The 21,723-nt window shown below is 44.1% G+C and overlaps 2 protein-coding genes across 6 annotated transcripts in view; both read left to right on the forward strand.

Annotated features, from left to right (window-relative positions):
• Positions 1 to 1,707: 1,707 nt before the first annotated feature.
• Positions 1,708 to 6,161, forward strand: LOC139535872 (zinc finger CCCH domain-containing protein 10-like). Of its 2 annotated transcripts, XM_071335746.1 has the most exons (4): positions 1,710 to 2,144; positions 2,700 to 3,455; positions 3,786 to 3,985; positions 4,111 to 6,161. In XM_071335746.1, the coding sequence occupies exons 2-4, from the start codon at positions 2,837 to 2,839 to the stop codon at positions 4,633 to 4,635; spliced, it is 1,344 nt and encodes a 447-aa protein (XP_071191847.1). In that variant the 5' UTR covers positions 1,710 to 2,144; positions 2,700 to 2,836; the 3' UTR covers positions 4,636 to 6,161. The 2 variants fall into 2 exon arrangements, with proteins under 2 accessions (XP_071191846.1, XP_071191847.1); XM_071335745.1 differs by having other exon boundaries at positions 1,708 to 2,144; positions 2,700 to 3,985.
• Positions 6,162 to 10,357: 4,196 nt separating this feature from the next.
• LOC139535870 (uncharacterized) overlaps positions 10,358 to 21,723 on the forward strand; it is an 88,418-nt gene continuing 77,052 nt past the window's right edge. For all 4 annotated transcript variants that reach the window (XM_071335741.1, XM_071335742.1, XM_071335744.1 and 1 more), the window contains exons 1-8: positions 10,358 to 10,923; positions 12,320 to 12,361; positions 14,901 to 15,035; positions 15,274 to 15,347; positions 15,511 to 15,583; positions 15,887 to 15,976; positions 16,198 to 16,253; positions 16,510 to 16,630. In XM_071335741.1, coding sequence (XP_071191842.1) covers positions 10,573 to 10,923; positions 12,320 to 12,361; positions 14,901 to 15,035; positions 15,274 to 15,347; positions 15,511 to 15,583; positions 15,887 to 15,976; positions 16,198 to 16,253; positions 16,510 to 16,630 — 942 coding nt within the window. In that variant the 5' untranslated portion in view covers positions 10,358 to 10,572. The remainder of the gene's footprint in view (positions 10,924 to 12,319; positions 12,362 to 14,900; positions 15,036 to 15,273; positions 15,348 to 15,510; positions 15,584 to 15,886; positions 15,977 to 16,197; positions 16,254 to 16,509; positions 16,631 to 21,723) is intronic.

Genomic DNA, 21,723 nt, shown 5'->3' on the forward strand with positions numbered 1-21,723 from the left:
CAGCAGAACTGCTTTCCCTCATGGTCCCCCAGACCCATCTGGCTGAAGGGATCCCCCGAGAGGTCAAAGAAGCTGCTACCCAGGAAGGCCTGATACTCATGGAGGTCATCCTCATCCTCTCCCCCCAACTGGAAGCTCCAGGAGTCCCCCACATCCTCCAGAAAGAGGTCCTCGTCCATATTCAGGCCCTGGAACAGCTCCTCCAGGTTAAAGTAGAAGGGGTCCTGGCCCCCTCATGCCCGGCCCAGTCCCCTTTACCCCCATCCTCCCCCTCAGTCTGGAAGGCCTCATGACCCATCTGGTCATACCACTTCCGTTTCTCCTCGTTTGAGAGCACCTCGTATGCTTGAAGTGGAGAGAGGAGCACTCTGTTACCATAGCACTGGCAGCTCTGAAGTCTCTCAGTCCATTCACTCACACAATTACCCAGAACACATTGCTACATTACCTGAGCTTAAAAAAGGTCGCCTATTCTGAAAGGTTAATGTGGTGTTTTAGTGGTCCGAGTGCAGTGCAGTATGAGACAAAACAACCTGCCACTGTCTGCAGGTATTGGTTGCAACACACTCTTTGCAAAGAATGTCAGCTTTATCTTAAAATTATCAAGATATATTAGCACATACAAAGACTTATTTTATTACATACAGTACAATATATATTCAGCTCTTACTGATCAAAGAGAGAAAAATAAAGTTGTGAGCCTAGGACCTTACCTTCAGCTATCTCCCTGAAAATCTTATCTGCATTGGGACTTTTGTTCCTGTCTGGATGGTATGTCATGGCCAGTTTATGGAAGGCCTTCTTGACCTGCCTGTCAGTGGCAGACTGTGGAAGACCCAGCACCTCATAGTAGTCTCTAGTAGTAGCCTCAGAGTCACAGGAACACAACACACCACAACAAGCCCAGCAGCAGCATCCCAGAGGAAAGATGTCACATTGCCTATACTGTACCTGCTACAGCGAGGACATGAAGTCTAAGAAAAACAATGTTTTTCAATGTAACACGCACAGTTAGTTATTCTTCACTGTAACTCTAGTAGGATTGGTGTCCCACTCGTAACCTCACAAAAGCAAAGTTAAAAACGTACAAGCATACCAACAGTGTACATAGGCATATGATGTCTTCGGGCAACACACACACACACACACACACACACACACACACACACACACACACACACACACACACACACACACACACACACACACACACACACACACACACACACACACACACACACACACACACACACACACACACACACACACACACACACACACACACACACACACACACACACACACACAAATGTTGGTGTCAAACTTGGCTAATCATCAAAATGTGGATTCTCTGCTAGCACTAGCTACATGGCTTGCTAATGTTTGTATTAGTAGCTAGTAAGCTAATAGCATGCCAGGTCTAGTAAATAAGCAGCAGCCACGGTCGTGTTCAAAGTCGCCTCCCTCCTCGGAATATTTAGAAGATTATTTGTGACAAACTACATACACACCGAAGTTCAGCTGGTACCTACTAAAAAGGTTAGTGCAGCTATCAATTAGGTCTTGTAGGCTATAAAGAACCACCGCCAGCATCTTGTTCATGTTTTGCAGCTGCACTGTAAATATCCCCGCCCACAATTTATCCAGGCAGGTACAGGGTCACCTGTCCTGTCATCCTGCAAACCCCGTCGTGTCTGAATCCCCCACCAGAGGGCGCTCTGTTGTCTTCATCAGCGCAGACGCAGTACCTCTAGTGTTGGTTTTGTCAAAGATTTTTACAACCATAATCTCATTGTTCTATTTGTTGTTTTGTTGTCCTCCAATACATCCAGTAAATGGCACGAAAATCTGCCAGACGGTGTGTGAGAACATTTTGGATCAATAGAGGTAGAAATTGTTCTAACCCCCCTTCTCTGGGGGTTGTGCTTTGAGTCTTTGGATGATCGACCCCGAGTGTTCAACAACACAGCAAGGACAATAGTCAGCAAAGAGAATGTGTTGAGAAAACCCAGAGGAATTAAGTCACAAATTATACGTTAGCCGTCTCACATTCGTAACATAGAAATCCCACCAGCTGACATGGAAAGTAGATAATACACAGTTTCTTTTTTGCGTAAAATACTTCTCCTCGAGGCAGCATTTTGGTAAGTTCTTGATGGCTAATCATAGGTAACGTTAGCTAGCTAGCTTGTTAGCAAACTAACGTTAGCTAGCTCTATGATCAGACACCTTCAACATACTAGTGGAATCCCTGTAGTTTGCTTGCACAATTGTACCATGATGTGACTTTGCAGCTTGTAACTAGATAACCACGGTGGGTTGTTATATTATTGTGGCTATCTAGCTAGCTAACGTTAGCTGAAAAGCCATAACTAGCTCTCCTTCGGCTAGCTAACGTTATGTCGCTAAATAGCTAACATGTTGTTTAGCTAACGGCTAGCTAGGCTACTACCTCCCAAACAGCCAGAAACTGCTAGCTATAGACAAGACATGTTTAATGGACCTGTCCCGGCCTTTGGTCTGTATAATTAAACTTTCTACTCACTTCTGTATTTGACCAATCAATGATTTCAGAACAAGCATTTGTTCTGGCTGATGCCATTGCCTATGTATACATTGATTTAGCTAACTAGCTTGATAACTGTCAGTAAGAATGTATTTAACTTGATAACACAACCAACTTGACATGTATATTTCAGATGCCTGGGTAGAGGATTGCATTGGTCTTTAGAGCGTTGGACTTACACTCATTATCAGGGAACAGAAAAGGCTGTCGGAATAAGTCACTCGCCCACACACATGAGTGCTGTGTTCCCCTTGTGCTGGGCTGAGCGCCATGCCTGACCGGGACAGCGCCTACCTCTCAGGCGGTTGCAGCAGCGGTGGGGTGGGTACTAGTGTGGGCGAGGAAGGGGTGCCGGGGTCTGGTTTAGGAGGGGGCACAGGAGAGGGCAGAGGGGGATCAGCGGGAGGTGGAGGCAGTGGCTCTGGTTCTGGGGGCATGGGTGGAGTAGGGGCCCTGGGAAATGGGAACAACTGTGGGGGAGGTGGAGCTGGGGGCCCGGGTTCAGGACCGGCCCCGGATGGGGTCTGCAGGGACTTTCTGAGGAACGTGTGTAAGAGGGGCAAACGCTGCCGCTTCAAACACCCAGACTTCAATGAGGTGCCGGACCTCGGGGTGCAGAAGAATGAGTTTGTATTCTGCCACGACTACCAGAACAAGGAGTGTGTCCGCTCCAACTGCCGCTTCGTCCACGGCTCCAAGGAGGATGAGGACTACTATAAGAAGTCAGGGGAGCTGCCCCTCAGGCTGAGGGGAAAAGTAGCTGCAGGACTGGGCCTGTCCCCCATGGACCTCCCACACAGCCGAGGGGAGGTCCCCATCTGCAGGGACTTCCTAAAGGGAGAGTGCCAGCGGGGCAACAAGTGCAAGTTCCGCCACGTCAAGAAGGACTGTGAGTATGAGCAAGCCAGGGTGGGTGCCGGGGTCGTGATGGGCCCGGGGGCCAGTGGGATGGTGAACACAGGCGGGGGGGTAGGAGGGGTTGGGGTGGGTGCTTGTGGGGGCATGGCCGGACTGGTTGGGGGTGGAGGTGGGGGTAACATGATGGGGATGGGCTGTCCCAGCCTGGGAGGCTGCAGAGATCCAGGTATCTCAGGGGTGGGGGGAGTAGGGGTAGGTGGGATGGGGGGTTGCCTCTCCATGGCCTCAGGACAGCGTCGTTTTGACAGGGGACCTTGCTCGGTGTACGACTCCCTGTTTGAGAGTGGTCTGTATGAGACAGGGCCCCTGGAGTCCCCTTTGGACCACACAATGCTGCAGCTGAAGAGACGCAGGCTGGAGGGGCTCCGGCTGGACGGGAACGGAGGGGGTCACTATGAGCTGGGGATGCAGGCGGCCCTCCCGCCTCGGCCCCTAGAGTACAGATTTCTGGAGGAGGAGAACGCCCTGCTGAGGAGGAGAGTGGAGGAACTGAAGAAACAGGTCAGTGTAGGAGACAGGAGATGATCAACAACCCTCCACACATAATCAACAACCACACATAACAATACAATGAATCTATTAACCTTTTTAAGATCACTCCTCAAACACCTTAATCTCTTTTTCAGGTGTCAAACCTCATGGCCACTAACGAGGTGCTGCTGGAGCAGAATGCCCAGTTCCGGAGCCAGACCAAGGTGTCGGTGATGACCCTGTCCTCCACCCCAGCCCCCTCTGAGCAGACCTTGGCTCCCCCTGTGGGTGCAGTCAGCTCCTACAACCACAGCATCGCCCAGACCCATACCACCCTGAGCAGCGCCGGGCTGCAGCCTCGTACCGTCACCCTCACCCAGCAGGACCTAGTGGCCCCCACTGGTGCCCCTACAGTACCCCCATCCAACACCGCCCCACCCAGTGCTCCCCCGCCCCACCTCAACCCCGAGATCACCCCGCTCTCAGCCGCCCTGGCTCAGACCATCGCCCAGGGCATGGTGCCTCCCGTTTCCATGGCACCTGTGACTGTTTCTGTGGCACCGGTGGCTGTATCCATGGCGCAGCCTCTACCTTGCATCACTATAAGCCACGCCACCACCCCAATGGTGTCCTACCCTATTGCCAGCCAGAGCATGAGGATCACCACCATACCTCACTGATGCACTCTCTGGCAAACTCTGTAGAACTCTCCCATGGAACTAGAGATGGGGATGGTATGCAGAATGCATCTCTCAAGTTTTAATTGGCCCACAGTAGCTGACTGACTCGAGGGGCAAAGTTGTGGGGGAACCCTAATGCCCACACGCCATAGGCAAAGAAAAAGCTAACTTTGATAGGATGACTCCGCCACACACACCCTGCTCTGTGGCAGCGTTACAAAGTCAGGTGGCCCTCTGAGGTGACCTCCGACCTTGTTAAAGTTTGGTGTGCCAAAGGGACTTCTTCTAACACAGGCAGCAAAAATATGAAAATATGTCAGTCTGGCGATATTCATAGTTCTTTCACACATTTGACTGATGTCTTGATTACCAGGGGATTGTGACATTTCAGTTAGCTTCTGTTATTTTTGTTTGTGGATTTTTAATGTGTAATGTTGAAATTTTGCATTGCACACCTTTAATGAGAATAACAACCACAAGAAAATGGATCTGTTGTTTTATTGCTAATGAATCAAGTTATCCAGAGTAATGTTATTGTGTGAGGATAAGGTTATTGACTGATTGACACACCATCAGATACATTTTTCAGTGCTTGATGCATTGGTATCTTTACCCTAGATTTAATGCTCAAGCCTAAACTCAGCTGAGAGCCTACACACAAACAAACGTAAGTCAATCATGAAGGTAAGCTTGGAAAAGAAACACCTTTAATTAACATGTTATGGATAATTTCCTAATGTACTTGTCAACATTTTATGCAGTCAGATGAATGTGTGAACCGATGGCCTCGGGTAGATACTTAAAATAGTAACATACTGTAAAATAAAATATATACACCCCCCCTGTTTTGCTCTCAGAACAGCCTCAATTCATCGTGGCATGGACTACATTGTGTCAAGCGTTCCACAGGGATGTTGGCCCATGTTGACTCCAATGCTTGCCACAGTTGTGTCAAGTTGGCTTTGGGTGGTAGACCCAGTGTTGCAGTTCTTGACACAAAGCGATGTGCCTGGCACCTACTGAAAGGCACTTAAATATTTTCTTTCCCATTCACCCTCTGAATGGCACACATACACAATCAATGTATCAAGGATTAAAAATCCTTTATCCTCCCCTTCATCTACACTGATTTAATAAGTGACATCAATAAGGGATCATAGCTTTCACCTGGGCAGTCTGTCGTGGAAAGAGCAGGCATTCTTAATGTTTTGTACACTCAGTGTATATATCACTTGGGGGAAAAGTATTTTGTAAACAAAGAAAATGCACCACTACACTTATGGCATTAACTATCTTGGTTAGAAACAACACCGTACTTAACCATCTTTGGTAACACCCTTTGTAAACCAAACACAAGATAGACTGGTGTTGACAATCCATCTTCAGGTTTGAAAATTCACGTGGCTATTGTAAACAATTTAAGAGCTCTTGATTCTGCATCAGTACCGGATACTTTGTCATTGACAGCCTATATTGCTCTCACAGGCTTTAGCGGAGATTGGAAATAAAATAAACAAGCGCATGGACTTTGGTGTGTGAACTTATTTTCTGTCCTGTATTGCCAATTGGATGTGGGTCATTTTGCCATTTCAAAGGAGGGTGCATCTCAGAAATATAATAAATAGGCCTAGGCCTATGTTTTTGGGGGGATCCTTGAGTTAATTTCCCCCCCGCAGTTGTACTTGTCAGTCTCCCAAACCAAAACATGACTGGGGGTGGATTTTTTTTAAATAGACATTTGTACAGATTAAAACAATTCCTAATAATGCTTTTCTCAGCACACTGCGACAGTTCACTTAATTAGTTGCACAACTCTTTAGATCAGCGACTCTAAACTGGTGGTTCACAACCCAAAGAGGTCGCTGGTGTCTGAGTAAAAACATATAGGTATACAGTGCATTCGGAATCTATTCAGACCCTTTTACTTTTTCCATATTTTGTTACGTCACAACCCTATTCTAAAATGTATAAAATAAAATGTTTTCCTCAATCTACACACAATACCCCATAATGACAAAGCATAAACAGGTTTTTAGAAATGTTTGCAAATTTATTACAAATAAAACCAAATAAGTACATAAGTATGCTGACCTTTTGCTGAGACTTGAAATTGAGCTCCGGTGCATCCTGTTTCCATTGATCATCCTTGAGATGTTTTACAACCTGTGGTAGATTCTATTGATTGGACATGATTTGGAAAGGCATGCACCTGTCTATATAAGGTCCCACAGTTGACAGTGCATGTCAGAGAAACATTTTTGAATGTCCCCAAGAACACAGAACGAATTGTTTGCCAACTACTATCTCCACATTAACCCACGTGTCAAACTCATTCCACGGAGGGCCGAGTGTCTGTGGGTTTTGCCTCTTGTACTTGATTGTGGAATTAAGGTCACTAATTAGTAAAGAACTCCCCACACCGTAGGTATTTATTGAAAGCAGAAACCAAAAAAACAGCAGGCACTACTAGGCCCTCCATGGAATGAGTTTGACACCCCTGCACTAAACCTAACCTTAACTCTTTAACCTATCTCCTAACCTTACCCTTAGCCTAGCTAACATTAGCGCTAGCCACCTAGCTAACGTTAGCAACAACACATTTAGTGAATTCGTAACATATTGCACGAATTGTTAAGCAATTTGTAACATAGTGTAACGACCCTGTGTTTATAAGCGCGGAAATCGACTCTGCCGCACGAGCATGCTTTTGCGGCACAGTCGATAGCGCGCCGGACCTTGGGCTAGGGGGTCGAGACCTGCTCCCTGCTGTTTCATTACATTGGTGTCAGAAGTGATCGGACCTTGCATCCACGACAGTGCGTGTGCTTCCTGGCCCTGATGGCCTGTCAGTTGAATTCTGTAGACAGTTTTGGGAGTTACTAGAAGACCCGATTTTCAATATGTTTCAAGATTGCATTAAAAATGGGGAAATGGTCTCCACTATGAAACAGGGCCTTATTTCATTGATTCCGAAGCCTGATAAAGACCCTTCTCTCATTGACAATTGGAGACCAATTACTTTATTAAATGTTGATTACAAATTGATTGCTCTGGTTTATGCCAAAAGATTAAAGAAAGGAATAGATACCATTATAAATGAGACTCAAACAGGATTTATGAAGGGCCGTCACATAAGCTCTAACATTCGTTTAGTCTTGGACCTTATAGATTATTCAGATGCAATTGACTCAGATGCGGTTGTCCTATTTCTGGACTTCTGTAAAGCCTTTGACACAATTGAACATGAATTTCTCTTTAGGTCTCATAAACTTTTGGGATTTGGTGAACATTTTATTAAAGTAATTCGCATTTTACAAAGATATAAATAGTTCTGTGCTACTAAACCTTAATACTTCCAAAAGATTTAGTATCAACAGAAGTGTACGACAGGGATGCCCAATTTCGCCATTTTTATTCATTTTGGTTGTGGAACTTCTATCTCTAGATATTCTGAATGATGCAAATTTGTATGGTTTAACCATTTTTAACAAAGAAATCAAAATTTCCCAACTGGCTGATGATACTACTCTTTTCTTAAGAGACAAAGACCAGGTCGCACATGCCCTTAATGCTATAACGGCATTTTCTATTGCATCAGGATTAATGCTGAATGTTTCTAAATGTGAAATCTTATGTTTATTTGACTCTGATGATAAAGAAATTGAAAATATTCCTGTAAAGGACTGTGTTAAATATTTAGGAATACATCTGTCAAAAAACCACTTAGTCAGACAACATTTGAATTTCTCTCCTAAAATTAAGAGAACTAAAAATATATTTAATAATTGGCTACAAAGAGATCTTTCTATACTTGGGAGAGTACTTCTGTCCAAGGCAGAGGGACTGTCTCGTTTTGTGTACCCCTCATTATCGTTATGTGTAAATCCAGCTACTTGTAAAGAGATCAATAAGACCTTTGTTGACTTCATCTGGAAAAATAAGTCTCACAAACTAAAAAAATCTGTCCTTTCTAACAAAAGAGCTGAAGGCGGTCTAGAAGTGTTGGATTTTGTTGACATAAATAACACTTTCAAGATAAACTGGCTGAAAAAATGTTTGCTCGATACTGATTCAATATGGTATTTCATTCCAAATAATGTGTTTAATAAATTGGGAGGTCTTCGATTTTTACTGAAATGTAATTATATTCCTGAAAGATTACCTGCTAAATTGGCTAGGTTTCACCAACAAGCTTTAATGGCCTGGAAAATATGTTTCCTGCACAATTTTTCCCCTCATGAAGCTCTTTTGTGGAATAATTCAGACATTACTGTAAGGAATAAGTCATTGTTCTACCCCAGCTGGCATGAGAGGAATATTGACTTTGTTCTGGATATTTTCGACAACAAGGGTACTATTCTCACATATGAACAATTTATAACAATGAAAGAGTTTCCAATACCTTTCAGAGAGTTTATTTCTGTGATCAAAGCCGTTCCCAGTGGTCTAACTACACTTATGAAAAGTTATCTTAATTTTGGGAATGATAACAAAGTTTATCCAGAACTCAGATTGGAAGGCGTGGGCTTACTTGAGAAATCTTGTTGTAATAAATATATAAGACAAATTCTTCATTCACAAAACCAACTTACACCGAGAGGAAAGTTTTTCTGGAACATGCTTATTCCTGACATTGTCTGGAAAAATGCATGGTTAAGGCCTTACAAATACTGTATACCAAACAAAGTTAAGGAAGTGCACTTCAAAATTTTACATAAGATATATCCATGTAACTCTATGATTTCCAAATTTGTGGCTATTGATGATATCTGCGTTTTCTGTGAAAAAGAAGGTGAGAATCTGTCTCACTTGTTCTTTGAATGTAAATTTGTGTCAGAATTTTGGGAAAACCTTGCAAAGTACTTATTTACCATTATGAACACTGCCTATAATTTTAACATAAAAGATATAATATGTTACTATTGCAATGATAACAAAACCACTGAAATGATTGTTAATTTTTTTATTCTTGTTGCCAAATACTTTATACACAAACAAAAATTCAAAAATTCTATACCAAAATTACCAATTTTTCTGATTGAATTTAATTATCTTATTAAAACACTAACCCTAGTGAATAACAACAAGAATAACACCTTCATGAATCATTATAATAAGATATTTTCAGAGTGAATATAATTGCACTTAAATTGTTTATTTTTTGTATTTTATTTTTATATTTTTTGTATGTTTGAGCATTGTTAATACCTGTGTTTGGTTTGCTAGACATGTTTGATGTAGCAATGTAAGTTGATTTTTGTATTATGAATAAAATACATTAAAAACATTTTTTTTTTATGGGTTTTTTTTTTAACGAAAAAAAAAAACGACGTGTGCTTGGCCGGTGACCGCGTTCCTGTAAAACGTAGAGTCGCAAGCTAGCGCGAGGACGCACTCTTTGAAAGGAGGGAGTAGTGTAACGACCCTGTGTTTATAAGCGCGAAATCGACTCTACCGCACGAGCATGCTTTTGCGGCACAGTCGATAGCGCGCCGGACCTCGGGCTAGGGGGTCGAGGGTTCGAGACCTGCTCCCTGCTGTTTCATTACAATATCATATGAATTAAATTCGTAACATATCATTCGAAATGATTGATAGACATCCACACATTAATACATACCATACGAAATGAAATATAGCATTGTAAATGGAGTGTGAGCCATTTACGTACAGAATAATACGACATGCTTTGAGACCAGGTTGCAAAGATGGCAGGCAGACACGCGCATTCAAGAATGAGTACACATAATTCGACTGCGGCTTTTCTCTTCATGGGCTGGGCGTGTTTCGGTTCTGCTAACGGCATTGGCTAGATTCTAGAACAGTTGTACATACAGAGTTGTACAATAGATAGTCTCTGTTGGGAAGGAAGTATTGAAGAACTTGTACTAGCTAGACTACTTTTTCTGTGAGAACCTGGATATAAAAAACACCACGATGCAAAATCCGGACTCGGGACAGGGAGAATCCACCAAGAAAGCATCTGGGTCGGTCCATTCCGATAATAATGCACCGAATAGCGGAGAAATGAAGCCACCGGGGTTTGACGCTGTATCGGTTCTTTGGACATTTGGCAAGTGCCTAGGTGCCTTGCTGCCCGTGTACCTTGCAGGATACTACCGGGTTAGCGCCAGTTTTTTGGTTTTCGGGCTTATGGTCTACACAGGATGGAGGCACTCGCGCGAGGCAAAAGAAGCTCGTCTGCGGTCCGCCATTCACCACTATGACAACGAGCAACAATATACATCCATGAAATTTTTCAAAAGTAAAAAGGATCTCCCTGCTTGGGTAAGAAAAATGTGTGATAACGGTCTGTCACTCACTTCAATACGTTTACTTGGTTCACCAAGTGTTTCTGGATTTAAAGCCCCCTATCAGATGCCACAAAACGACGTCCTCGATTCTATCCCGTTAGGCTAGTATGGTCCTAACCAGCCAGTCTTCCACAATCTTTACACACAATGCCACAATAGGCTATACACATGCATGGTTACAGAAAATAGCCTATCGCTGGACCAAAGAGATCCTCTAAAATTTCTTCTAAACCATAGTTTGATATTTATTTTTATTTTACCTTTATTTTACCAGGTAAGTTGACTAAGAACACATTCTCATTTACAGCAACGACCTGGGGAATAGTTACAGGGGAGAGGAGGGGGATGAATGAGCCAATTGTAAACTGGGGAGGATTAGGTGACGGTGATGGTTTGAGGGACGGTTTGGTCATTTAGCCAGGACACCGGGGTTAACACCCCTGCTCTTACGATAAGTGCCATGGGATCTTTAGTGATCACAGAGAGTCAAGACACCCGTTTAACGTCCCACCCGAAAGACGGATGTAAATTATATAAAATATATTAATGATAACTGCGCTAATAGGAAATAAAATAATTTGGAACATGGGTAGAACACTATTATTATACAGTTACTACATCTACATGACAAAATCTCTGTCTCAAACGGCTCCTAATATTTGTGGGGCTGGTATACTGTATCCAAGCTACAGTAGTCTAGGCCATCATCCCCCATGCAGCTGAGCTGAGTGGATAATTCATCTTTCTTCCCGAAAGGTCCCAGTAAAGTAATGTTCTGAAGCTTGCAGACCATATTGATGCCTAGGTATAGATTTTAAAGGCCATTTAAGATGCATTGATTGAGCTGTGGTCTTTTGATGCGCTCTCTCTTTTTCTCTCTCACTCTCTCTCCCTATGTATGATTCCGCAGCCTCCTCAGCTGCTTCTATATTAGGCCATTCTCGATATATCTTCTCTTGGGACTAAGGAGCGAGTGAGTCAGAGAGAATGCCTCTATTTCCAAATAACAGATAAGGGGAAGAAACGAGTTATCCCAACTACTGGTCACAACATAACCTTTGGCAGAGAGTAGTCTGCTATGGGTGAAGAATGGTGTTTGAATTGTTTACACTATAAGATAGTTTTGTTTAGTGACAAAATAAGCCATTGAGATGGTGGTGTACTTCTTTCTCACCCCCACTTCCTGCCCTTTGGATGTTGACAGTTCCTTTTTCGCTGTAGCACAATTTACAACACACATCAGACAAACACACTGGGAAAAGCTAGTCAGATCAGATTACACTTTATAGTGCATATGCAAATGACTAGACGACTGCTGAATTCCTAAATCTGTTCTATATGTGAATGATTTATATTCTAATTCCTTACAGGTCAACTTCCCAGATGTGGAGAAGGTGGAGTGGCTCAATAAGGTACTACTATATCACCCCCTACTGTACTTTCCGTCTGGCTTCCTCTCTGCTCACAGATGGCTGCCCTTTAGAGAGGATAAAGAGAAACCCTATGTATACTTCTCCCATTAAACACACAGTAAACACACATGCCTATCTCTGTCTCTGTGAGCCAGGTGCTGTGTTGTTAGACGGTTGGTGGGGCATGGTAGCTGTCTGAGAGACTAGCTCTGCTGCTGTTACACTACCATGTTACAACATGGACACCCACTCCAGTAGCCTCGCCACTGTGTCTAGGCAGCCGCAGCAATCTATCCTCTCCTGCAGCAGGCAGCAGGCCCAGAGCCAGGCTACTCTGTCAACCTTTCCATATTAGTGCTGGTTGACTCACAGGAAGGGGGAGGGGCCAGCCAAACCTCTAAAATCCAATCAAATGGCAATATTTGTACTCTCTTCCAGCCCTGCAAAACCAGGCTGTGTTGCTAAGAATAGACCTCCTCAGCAAAGACTGAAATTATTGTGTTCGCTACATTGGGAACACGAGGTCCGAGCGCCGCTATCTTTTGGACAAAGCAGAGATTTGAGTCGGGTTTGCTATAGGGACATCAGCAGACTCTACTGCCTTTAGGCGCCAGAAACCCTTGCTGTTAGTGTTGTTGATGACTCATTCTTTAGATTTACATACGCCGCCATCACCTTTGTGTTGAGATGTCTTGTGGCATGCAATTGGAAAGGGAAAGGGAAAGGGGGATACCTAGTCAGTTGTATAACTGAATGCCTTCAACTGAAATGTGTCTTCCGCATTTAACCCGACCCCTCTGAATCAATTGAGACGTCTCAAGACGTCTTGAGACACTTGACAGCTGTGGCATATCAATAAGCTGATTAAACAGCATGATCATTACACAGGTGCACCTTGTGCTGGGGACAATAAAAGGCCGCTCTAAAATGTGAAGTTTTGTCACACAACACAATACCACAGATGTTTCAGGTTTTGAGGGAGCGTGCAATTGCCAGGCTGACTGCAGGAATGTCCACCAGAGCTATTGCCAGAGAATTAAATGTTCATTTCTCTACCATAAGCCTTCCCCAACGTCGCTTTAGAGAATTTGGCAGTACATTCAACTGGCTTCATACCTTTGGCAGCGATTACAGCCTTGAGTCTTCTTGGGTATGACGCTACAAACTTGGCACACCTGTATTTGGGGAGTTTCTCCCGTTTTTCTCTGCAGGTCCTCTCAAGCTCTATCAGGTTGGATGGGGAGCGTCGCTGCACAGCTATTTTCAAGTCTCTCCAGAGATGTTAGATTGGGTTCAAGTGCGGGCTCTGGCTGGGCAACTCAAGGACATTCGACATTCAGAGACTTGTCCCGAAGACACGTGTTGTCTTCGGGACAAGATAGATCTGGGAACTGAAAAAAACGAGATCCGGCTGGGAAAAAGATAGATCAGTTGGTGTAGCACTTGCGAGGCACAGCTAGGCATAAATTAAAATAATATACAAATAGTTCGCTTTTTTATTTGACTGGATTGATGGTACCTGCATCTGATGGTCATGGTGCTTTCAAGACAACTGGGAAATGGGGGGGGGGGGGGGGAAGAGGTCAAACCATGACGTCAGCGTCAAAGTCGCATCTCTAAAAAGATGCCAGAGTTTCTGACTTGGAATTCAGAGTTGGATAACTGTTAAACTATTTTTCCCAGCCGGATCTCGTTTTTTTCAGTTCCCAGTTGTTTTCAATGCCATGAAATTTGTTCAACATTTTCAAATTAGTTTGAAATGTTCAACATTCCAAAATAAAATGTCTCAAGACGTAGAACTATTTTACATTACTGTCTTGAGACATGTCTTGAAGACACACATAAAATGTCTCAAGACATAATGCAGTGTCTTGTCTCAAGACGTCTTCAAAATGTGTCAGGTGGGTGGATTATCTTGGCAAAGGAGAAATGCTTACTAACAGGAATGTAAACAAATTTGTGCACAACATTTTAGAGAAAAAAGCTTTTTAAGTATATGGAAAATTGCTGGTATCTTTTATTTCAGCTCATGAAACATGGAACCAACACTTTACATGTTGCGTTTATGTTTATGTTCAGTGTATATACTCACTGTCCACCAGGGAAGGAGTCTTGTGCTGCTTTTAGACAAACATGAAACCCCCCTTAGAATCTTACAGAAATTGAATGGGTTTCTATAGGAACCATATTATAAACAGTGGAGGCGGAACAAAAACATCTACAGCTATGGGTGGCCCAGAATCCTGAATATGTGTATCTATGCCTATGCCATCATGGAAAAGACAGATGTCTGCATTGCAGGCTGAAACATGCATGTTGCCCTTGTTCTTATTCACAGATTGTGTACGAGTATCCCTTTGAGATAGTTGTGCTTGTTCTTAAAATGTTAACTCCTAAGTAGCAGGTGGTAGAACAAGTCTATCTGTGTTTCCCTCAGAATGTTGTAATAACCTGATTTAGTATTGCTGAAAAGCAATTGCTTGGTGTGCATTACACAAACTATGACCATCATCCCTGCTCTCCCTGTCCCCCACCTCAGATTCTGCAGCAGGTGTGGCCGTTTGTGGGTCAGTATCTGGAAAAGTTGCTGGTGGAGACCATCGCTCCCTCCATCCGTTCCTCCAGCACTCACCTCCAGACCCTCACCTTCACCAAGGTGGACTTTGGGGACAAGGTAACTTCTAAGATATAATTTCACCATTAAACACACTGCTTACAGGTCTCATCATATGGATACACAGTGACACTGTTTAAACACTGCACAATATTTTATTTCACTCTCACTGAAGTGAACATGAGACTTCAGACATATTGGTCAAGGACCTTTTATAATTTGAAAATTATAATTTGACGAGGGTTATGTTTGGTGTATATTATGTTCTGTATGTAACTATGCTGTGTGTGTGTTGTAGGCCATGAAGGTGGTGGGTGTGAGAGCACACACAGAGAATGAGAGGGGACAAGTCCTGCTGGACGTGTACATCAGGTGACCTTCAACCCTTCCATGTTTGACTTTCCTCCAGGCCTCAAAAGCACCATTCACTCTCTCTTCAAAATGAGACCTACTGGGTATTGAAGATCATATCCGTTATACAAGGACCCATTATTGATTGCAATGTGTTACAGTATCCTTCTCTTTTACCATGCAGCTATGTTGGAAACGTTGAGATTAATGTGGAGGTGAAGAGGTATTTCTGCAAAGCAGGAGTCAAGGGAATACAGGTATGTTTTATCTTCTCTAGTCTATGATACGGCTGTGGGATATTATCGAAAATAGGGAGAGAAAGAATGAATTGACAAAAAAAATAAGAAAGGGAGAGGCATGAAGGGATGTTGTTCCCACTTTACATTAAGGTACCCGTAAGACTGTAATTAACAGGGTTTTAGTTATTTACAAATGCCATCTTTGTTTTTTATATATAAACAAATAACTCACAGTCTATAAAGTACATATAAACCCATTATAAACCATTTATTATTGCCATTCATTTTATATTAATGTATCCATATTCCTGCCTCTTTCAGCTGCATGGGATGATGAGGGTGATTCTAGAGCCTCTGATTGGAGATGTCCCCATCGTGGGCGCGGTCACCATGTTCTTCATCCGAAGGCCGGTGGGTACCTGGGACCGTCCCTCTCTTTCCTCCACACCTACCATAAGTCTGTCCATCTCTCCCTTCCTATCCCCTTTCCCCCCAACACCACTATCGTCCACTCCCGGTTACTTGTCCATGCCTCCATTTGTTTACGTACTTCCCTTTCTCTTTGTATTGAATGTCCTAAACCCCAACATTTGCTCCTGTTTTTCCCTCATCCCTTCATCCCTGTCCTGCAGAAACTGGACATCAACTGGACTGGATTGACCAACTTACTGGACATCCCTGGACTGAAGTGAGTGAGGTTGACTCTGTCTGTTGTTAGTGTTCTGTAATTGGAGTCACTATGTAATGTGATGATAATTTACTTCATATAACACTGTAACACAAAACTATACTTCACTACACCACATGATACCATCAACACTGTGCTATGATGTGATATGCCACCTGACCAGGCTGTATAATGCTGTACTACTGTATTTACTGTATGTGTACTTCCGTATCTACTGTATATATGAAGTAGTGTGCTCCTTCTCTGTGTTTCTCAGCATCATGTCTGACACTATGATAATGGACGCCATCTCCTCCTTCCTGGTTCTGCCCAACCGTCTGACTGTTCCCCTGGTAGCAGACCTGCACGTTGCCCAGCTACGCTCTCCTCTGCCCAGGGTGAGACCACACACTCCACAAACACTCTCCACAAACTTGTTACGAATGACGGAGTCATCCATGATTCACCAAACTATATTTTCAAAAAGGAAGAAAAATACTTTAAGCATGTTTTAATTTCAGTCTCCTCCATTTCCACTAATTGAAGTTAATTGTACGTTATTTTTTTTATTTAATAGTGTAAAATGAACAGTTTTACAGAAAGACTAATGTATAAGGGCACAGGACAAGACCCAGATGCAGACACGGGAGGCAGATGGTTCGAGTCCCTGATATTTATTAGTATCCATGGGGCAGGCAAGAGAATGGTTGTGGACAGGCAAAAGATCATAACAAGGTCAGAGTCCAGGAGGTACAGAGTGGCAGACAGGCAGGTTCAAAGTCAAGGCAGGCTTGGGTCAAAACTGGGAGGACTAGCAAAAAACTGAGAAAAGGACAAAGCAGGCGCACGGAGTAACACGCTGGTTGACTTGACAAAATAAGACGAACTGGCACAGACAGAGAGAAAACACAGGTATAAATACCCAGGGGATAATGTGGAAAATGTGTGACACCTGGAGGGGGTAGAGACAAGCACAAGGACAGGTGAAACAGATCAGGGTGTGACATAATGTGAAGGCCAAATTACAAAGAAGGAACTTCTTGATGCAATTAAAGCCTTAAACTCCAGGGCTGGATGGCATACCAGTTGAGGTATATCAGACCTTTTTTGATATACTCAGAGGTCCGTTATTAGCATGTTTTAAACACTCTTATAAAAATGTTTGATCATCAGATGCTCAGCAAGAAGGTCTGATTTCACTATTATTGAAACAGGACCTAGGTGGAAAATATAAAGATCCAGTCCACCTAAGAAACTGGAGTCCCCTTACACTTCAGTGTTGTGATGCAAAAATTCTAGTAAAATGCAAAGCGCATTGAATAAAAATGGTATTTTTCGGATATTATTCATCCTAATCAGACAGGTTTTTTACACTGACGATACATTGGAGATAATGTAAGACAAGTACTGGAAACAAACCATGAAAAATCGTGGAAACCGGGCCTGGTTATTCATAGCTGATTTTTAAAAAGCTTTTAATAAAGTACGACTAGAATGTATATATAAATGTCTTGACTATTTTAATTTTGGATAATCGCTTATACAGTGGTATAGTAAACCCAGGTGTAAAATAGCAAATAATGGCTACTCAGAAAGTATTAAACTGTCAAGAGAAGTAAAGCAAGGTTGTTCACTATCGGCATATCCTCTGACTTCCGGCACCGACAGAGATGGCCACCTCGCTTTGCGTTCCTAGGAAACTATGCAGTATTTAGTTATGTGTTATTTCTTACAATGTTACCCCAGAAAATCGTAGGTTTTATTACATACAGTCGGGAGGAACTATTGGATATAAGAGCAACGTCAACTCACCATCATTACGACCAGGAATACGACTTTCCCGAAGCGGATTCTCTGTTTGGCCTACCACCCAGGACAATGGATCGGATCCCATCCGGCAACCCAAAACAACGGCGCCGTAGAAGGGGCAGACGGAGCGGTCTTCTGGTCAGGCTCCGTAGACGGGCACATCGCACACCGCTCCCGAGTATACTACTCGCCAATGTCCAGTCTCTTGACAACAAGGTAGTGCGAAATCCGAGCAAGGGTAGCATTCCAGAGAGACATCAGAGACTGTAACGTTCTTTGTTTCACGGAAACATGGCTCACTCGAGACAAGCTATCTGAGTCGGTACAGCCACCTGGTTACTTCACGCATCGCGCCGACATAAACAAGCATCTCTGGTAAGAAGAAGGGCGGGGGTGTATGCCTTATGATTAATGAGACATGGTGTGATCATAACAACATACAGGAACTCAAGTCCTTTTGTTCACCTGACTTAGAATTCCTCACAATCAAATGCCGACCGCATTATCTACCAAGAAAATTCTCTTCGATCATAATCACAGTCGTGTATATTCCCCCCCAAGCAGACACATCGACGGCCCTGAAAGAACTTTATTAAACTCTATGTAAACTGGAAACCACATATCCTGAGGCTGCATCTATTGTAGCTGAGGGTTTTAACAAGGCTAATCTGAAAACAAGGCTCCCCAAATTCTGTCAGCATATCGATTGTGCTACCAGGGCTGGCAAAACCCTAGACCACTGTTATTCTAACTTCCGCGACGCATATAAGGCCCTCCCCCGCCCTCCCTTCGGAAAGCTGACCACGACTCCATTTTGTTGCTCCCAGCCTATAGACAGCAACTAAAACAGGAAGCACCCGCGCTCAGGTCTGTTCAACGCTGGTCTGACCAATCGGATTCCACGCTTCAAGATTGCTTCGATCACGTGGACTGGGATATGTTCCGCATTGCGGCGAACAACAACATTGACGAATACGCTGATTCGGTGAGCGAGTTTATTAGCAAGTGCATTGGTGATGTTGTACCCAAAGCGTCTATTAAAACATTCCCCAACCAGAAACCGTGGATTGATGGCAGCATTCGCGCAAAACTGAAAGCTGCTTTTAATCAGGGCAAGGTGACTGGAAACATGACCGAATACAAACAGTGTAGCTATTCCCTCCGCAAGGCAATCAAACAAGCTAAGCGTCAGTATAGAGACAAAGTGGAGTCGCAATTCAACGGCTCAGACACGAGAGGTATGTGGCGGTCAATCACGGACTACAAAAGAAAAACCAGCCCCATTGCGGACCACGATGCCTTGCTCCCAGACAGACTAAACAACTTTTTTGCTCGCTTTGAGGACAATACAGTGCCACTGACTTGGCCCGCTACCAAAACCTGCGGGCTCTCCTTCACTGTAGCCAACGTGAGTAAAACATTTAAATGTGTTAACCCTCGCAAGGCTGCAGGCCCAGACGGCATCCCCGGCCTCGTCCTCAGAGCATGCGCAGACCAGCTGGCTGGTGTGTTTACAGACATATTCAATCAATCCTTATCCCAGTCTGCTGTTCCCACATGCTTCAAGAGGGCCACCATTGTTCCTGTTCCCAAGAAAGCTAAGGTAACTGAGCTAAATGACTACCGCCCTGTAGCACTCACTTCCGTCATCATGAAGTGCTTTGAGAGACTAGTCAAGGACCAAGGATCACCTCCACCCTACCTGACACCCTAGACCCACTCCAATTTGCTTACCGCCCCAATAGGTCCACAGACGACGCAATCGCCATCACACTGCACACTGCCCTAACCCATCTGGACAAGAGGAATACCTATGTAAGAATGCTGTTCATCGATTACAGCTCAGCATTTAACACCATAGTACCCTCCAAACTCGTCATTAAGCTCGAGACCCTGGGTCTCGACCCCTCCCTGTGCAACTGGGTCCTGGACTTCCTGACGGGCCTCCCCCAGGTGGTGAGGGTAGGTAACAACATCTCCACCCCGCTGATCCTCAACACTGGGTCCCCACAAGGGTGCGTTCTCAGCCCTCTCCTGTACTCCCTGTTCACCCACGACTGCGTGGCCATGCACGCCTCCAACTCAATCAGAGACGGCCTACAGGGAGGAGGTGAGGGCCCTCGGAGTGTGGTGTCAGGAAAATAACCTCACACTCAATGTCAACAAAACAAAGGAGATGATCGTGGACTTCAGGAAACAGCAGAGGGAGCAGCCCCCCATCTACATTGACGGGACAGTAGTGGAGAGGGTGGAAAGTTTTAAGTTCCTCGGCATACACATCACGGACAAACTGAAATGGTCAGTTTGTCCGAAGCAGCACCTCTTCAACCTCAGGAGGCTGAAGAAATTCGGCTTGTCACCAAAAACACTCACAAACTTTTACAGATGCACAATCGAGAGCATCCTGTCGGGCTGTATCACCGCCTGGTACGGCAACTGCTCCGCCCATAACCGTAAGGCTCTCCAGAGGGTAGTGAGGTCTGCACAACGCATCACCGGGTGCAAACTACCTGCCCTCCAGGACACCTACACCACCCGATGTCACAGGAAGGCCAAAAAGATCATCAAGGACAACAACCACCCGAGCCACTGCCTGTTCACCCCGCTATCATCCAGAAGGCGAGGTCAATTTGTAAGTCGCTCTGGATAAGAGCGTCTGCTAAATGACTTAAATGTAATGTAAATGTAAATGTCAGTACAGGTGCATCAAAGCGGTGACCGAGAGACTGAAAAACAGTTTCTATCTCAAGGCCATCAGACTGTTAAACAGCCATCACTAACATTGAGTGGCTGCTGTCAACATACTGACTCAACTATAGCCACTTTAATAATGGAAAAATGTATGTAATCAATTTATCACTAGCCACTTTAAACAATGCCACTTTATATAATGTTTACATACCCTACATTACTCATCTCATATGTATATACTGTACTCTATACCATCTGCTGCATCTTACATTTACATTTAAGTCATTTAGCAGACGCTCTTATCCAGAGCGACTTACAAATTGGTGCATTCACCTTATGATATCCAGTGGAACAACCACTTTACAATAGTGCATCTAACTCTTTTAAGGGGGGGGGGGGTTAGAAGGATTACTTTATCCTATCCTAGGTATTCCTTAAAGAGGTGGGGTTTCAGGTGTCTCCGGAAGGTGGTGATTGACTCCGCTGACCTGGCGTCGTGAGGGAGTTTGTTCCACCATTGGGGTGCCAGAGCAGCGAACAGTTTTGACTGGGCTGAGCGGGAACTGTACTTCCTCAGAGGTAGGGAGGCGAGCAGGCCAGAGGTGGATGAACGCAGTGCCCTTGTTTGGGTGTAGGGCCTGATCAGAGCCTGAAGGTACGGAGGTGCCGTTCCCCTCACAGCTCCGTAGGCAAGCACCATGGTCTTGTAGCGGATGCGAGCTTCAACTGGAAGCCAGTGGAGAGAGCGGAGGAGCGGGGTGACGTGAGAGAACTTGGGAAAGTTGAACACCAGACGGGCTGCGGCGTTCTAATCTTGCCATCTTGATGTAATGTATCACTAGCTACTTTAAACAATGCCACTTTATATAATGTTTTCATACCCTACATTACTCATCTCATATGTATATACTGTACTCTATACCATCTACTGCATCTTGCCTATGCTGTTTGGGCATCACTCATTCATATATTTGTATGTACATATTCTTGT

The sequence above is a fragment of the Salvelinus alpinus genome, chromosome 12 (assembly GCF_045679555.1).
Source record: "Salvelinus alpinus chromosome 12, SLU_Salpinus.1, whole genome shotgun sequence".
NCBI classification, from domain to species: Eukaryota; Metazoa; Chordata; class Actinopteri; order Salmoniformes; family Salmonidae; genus Salvelinus; species Salvelinus alpinus.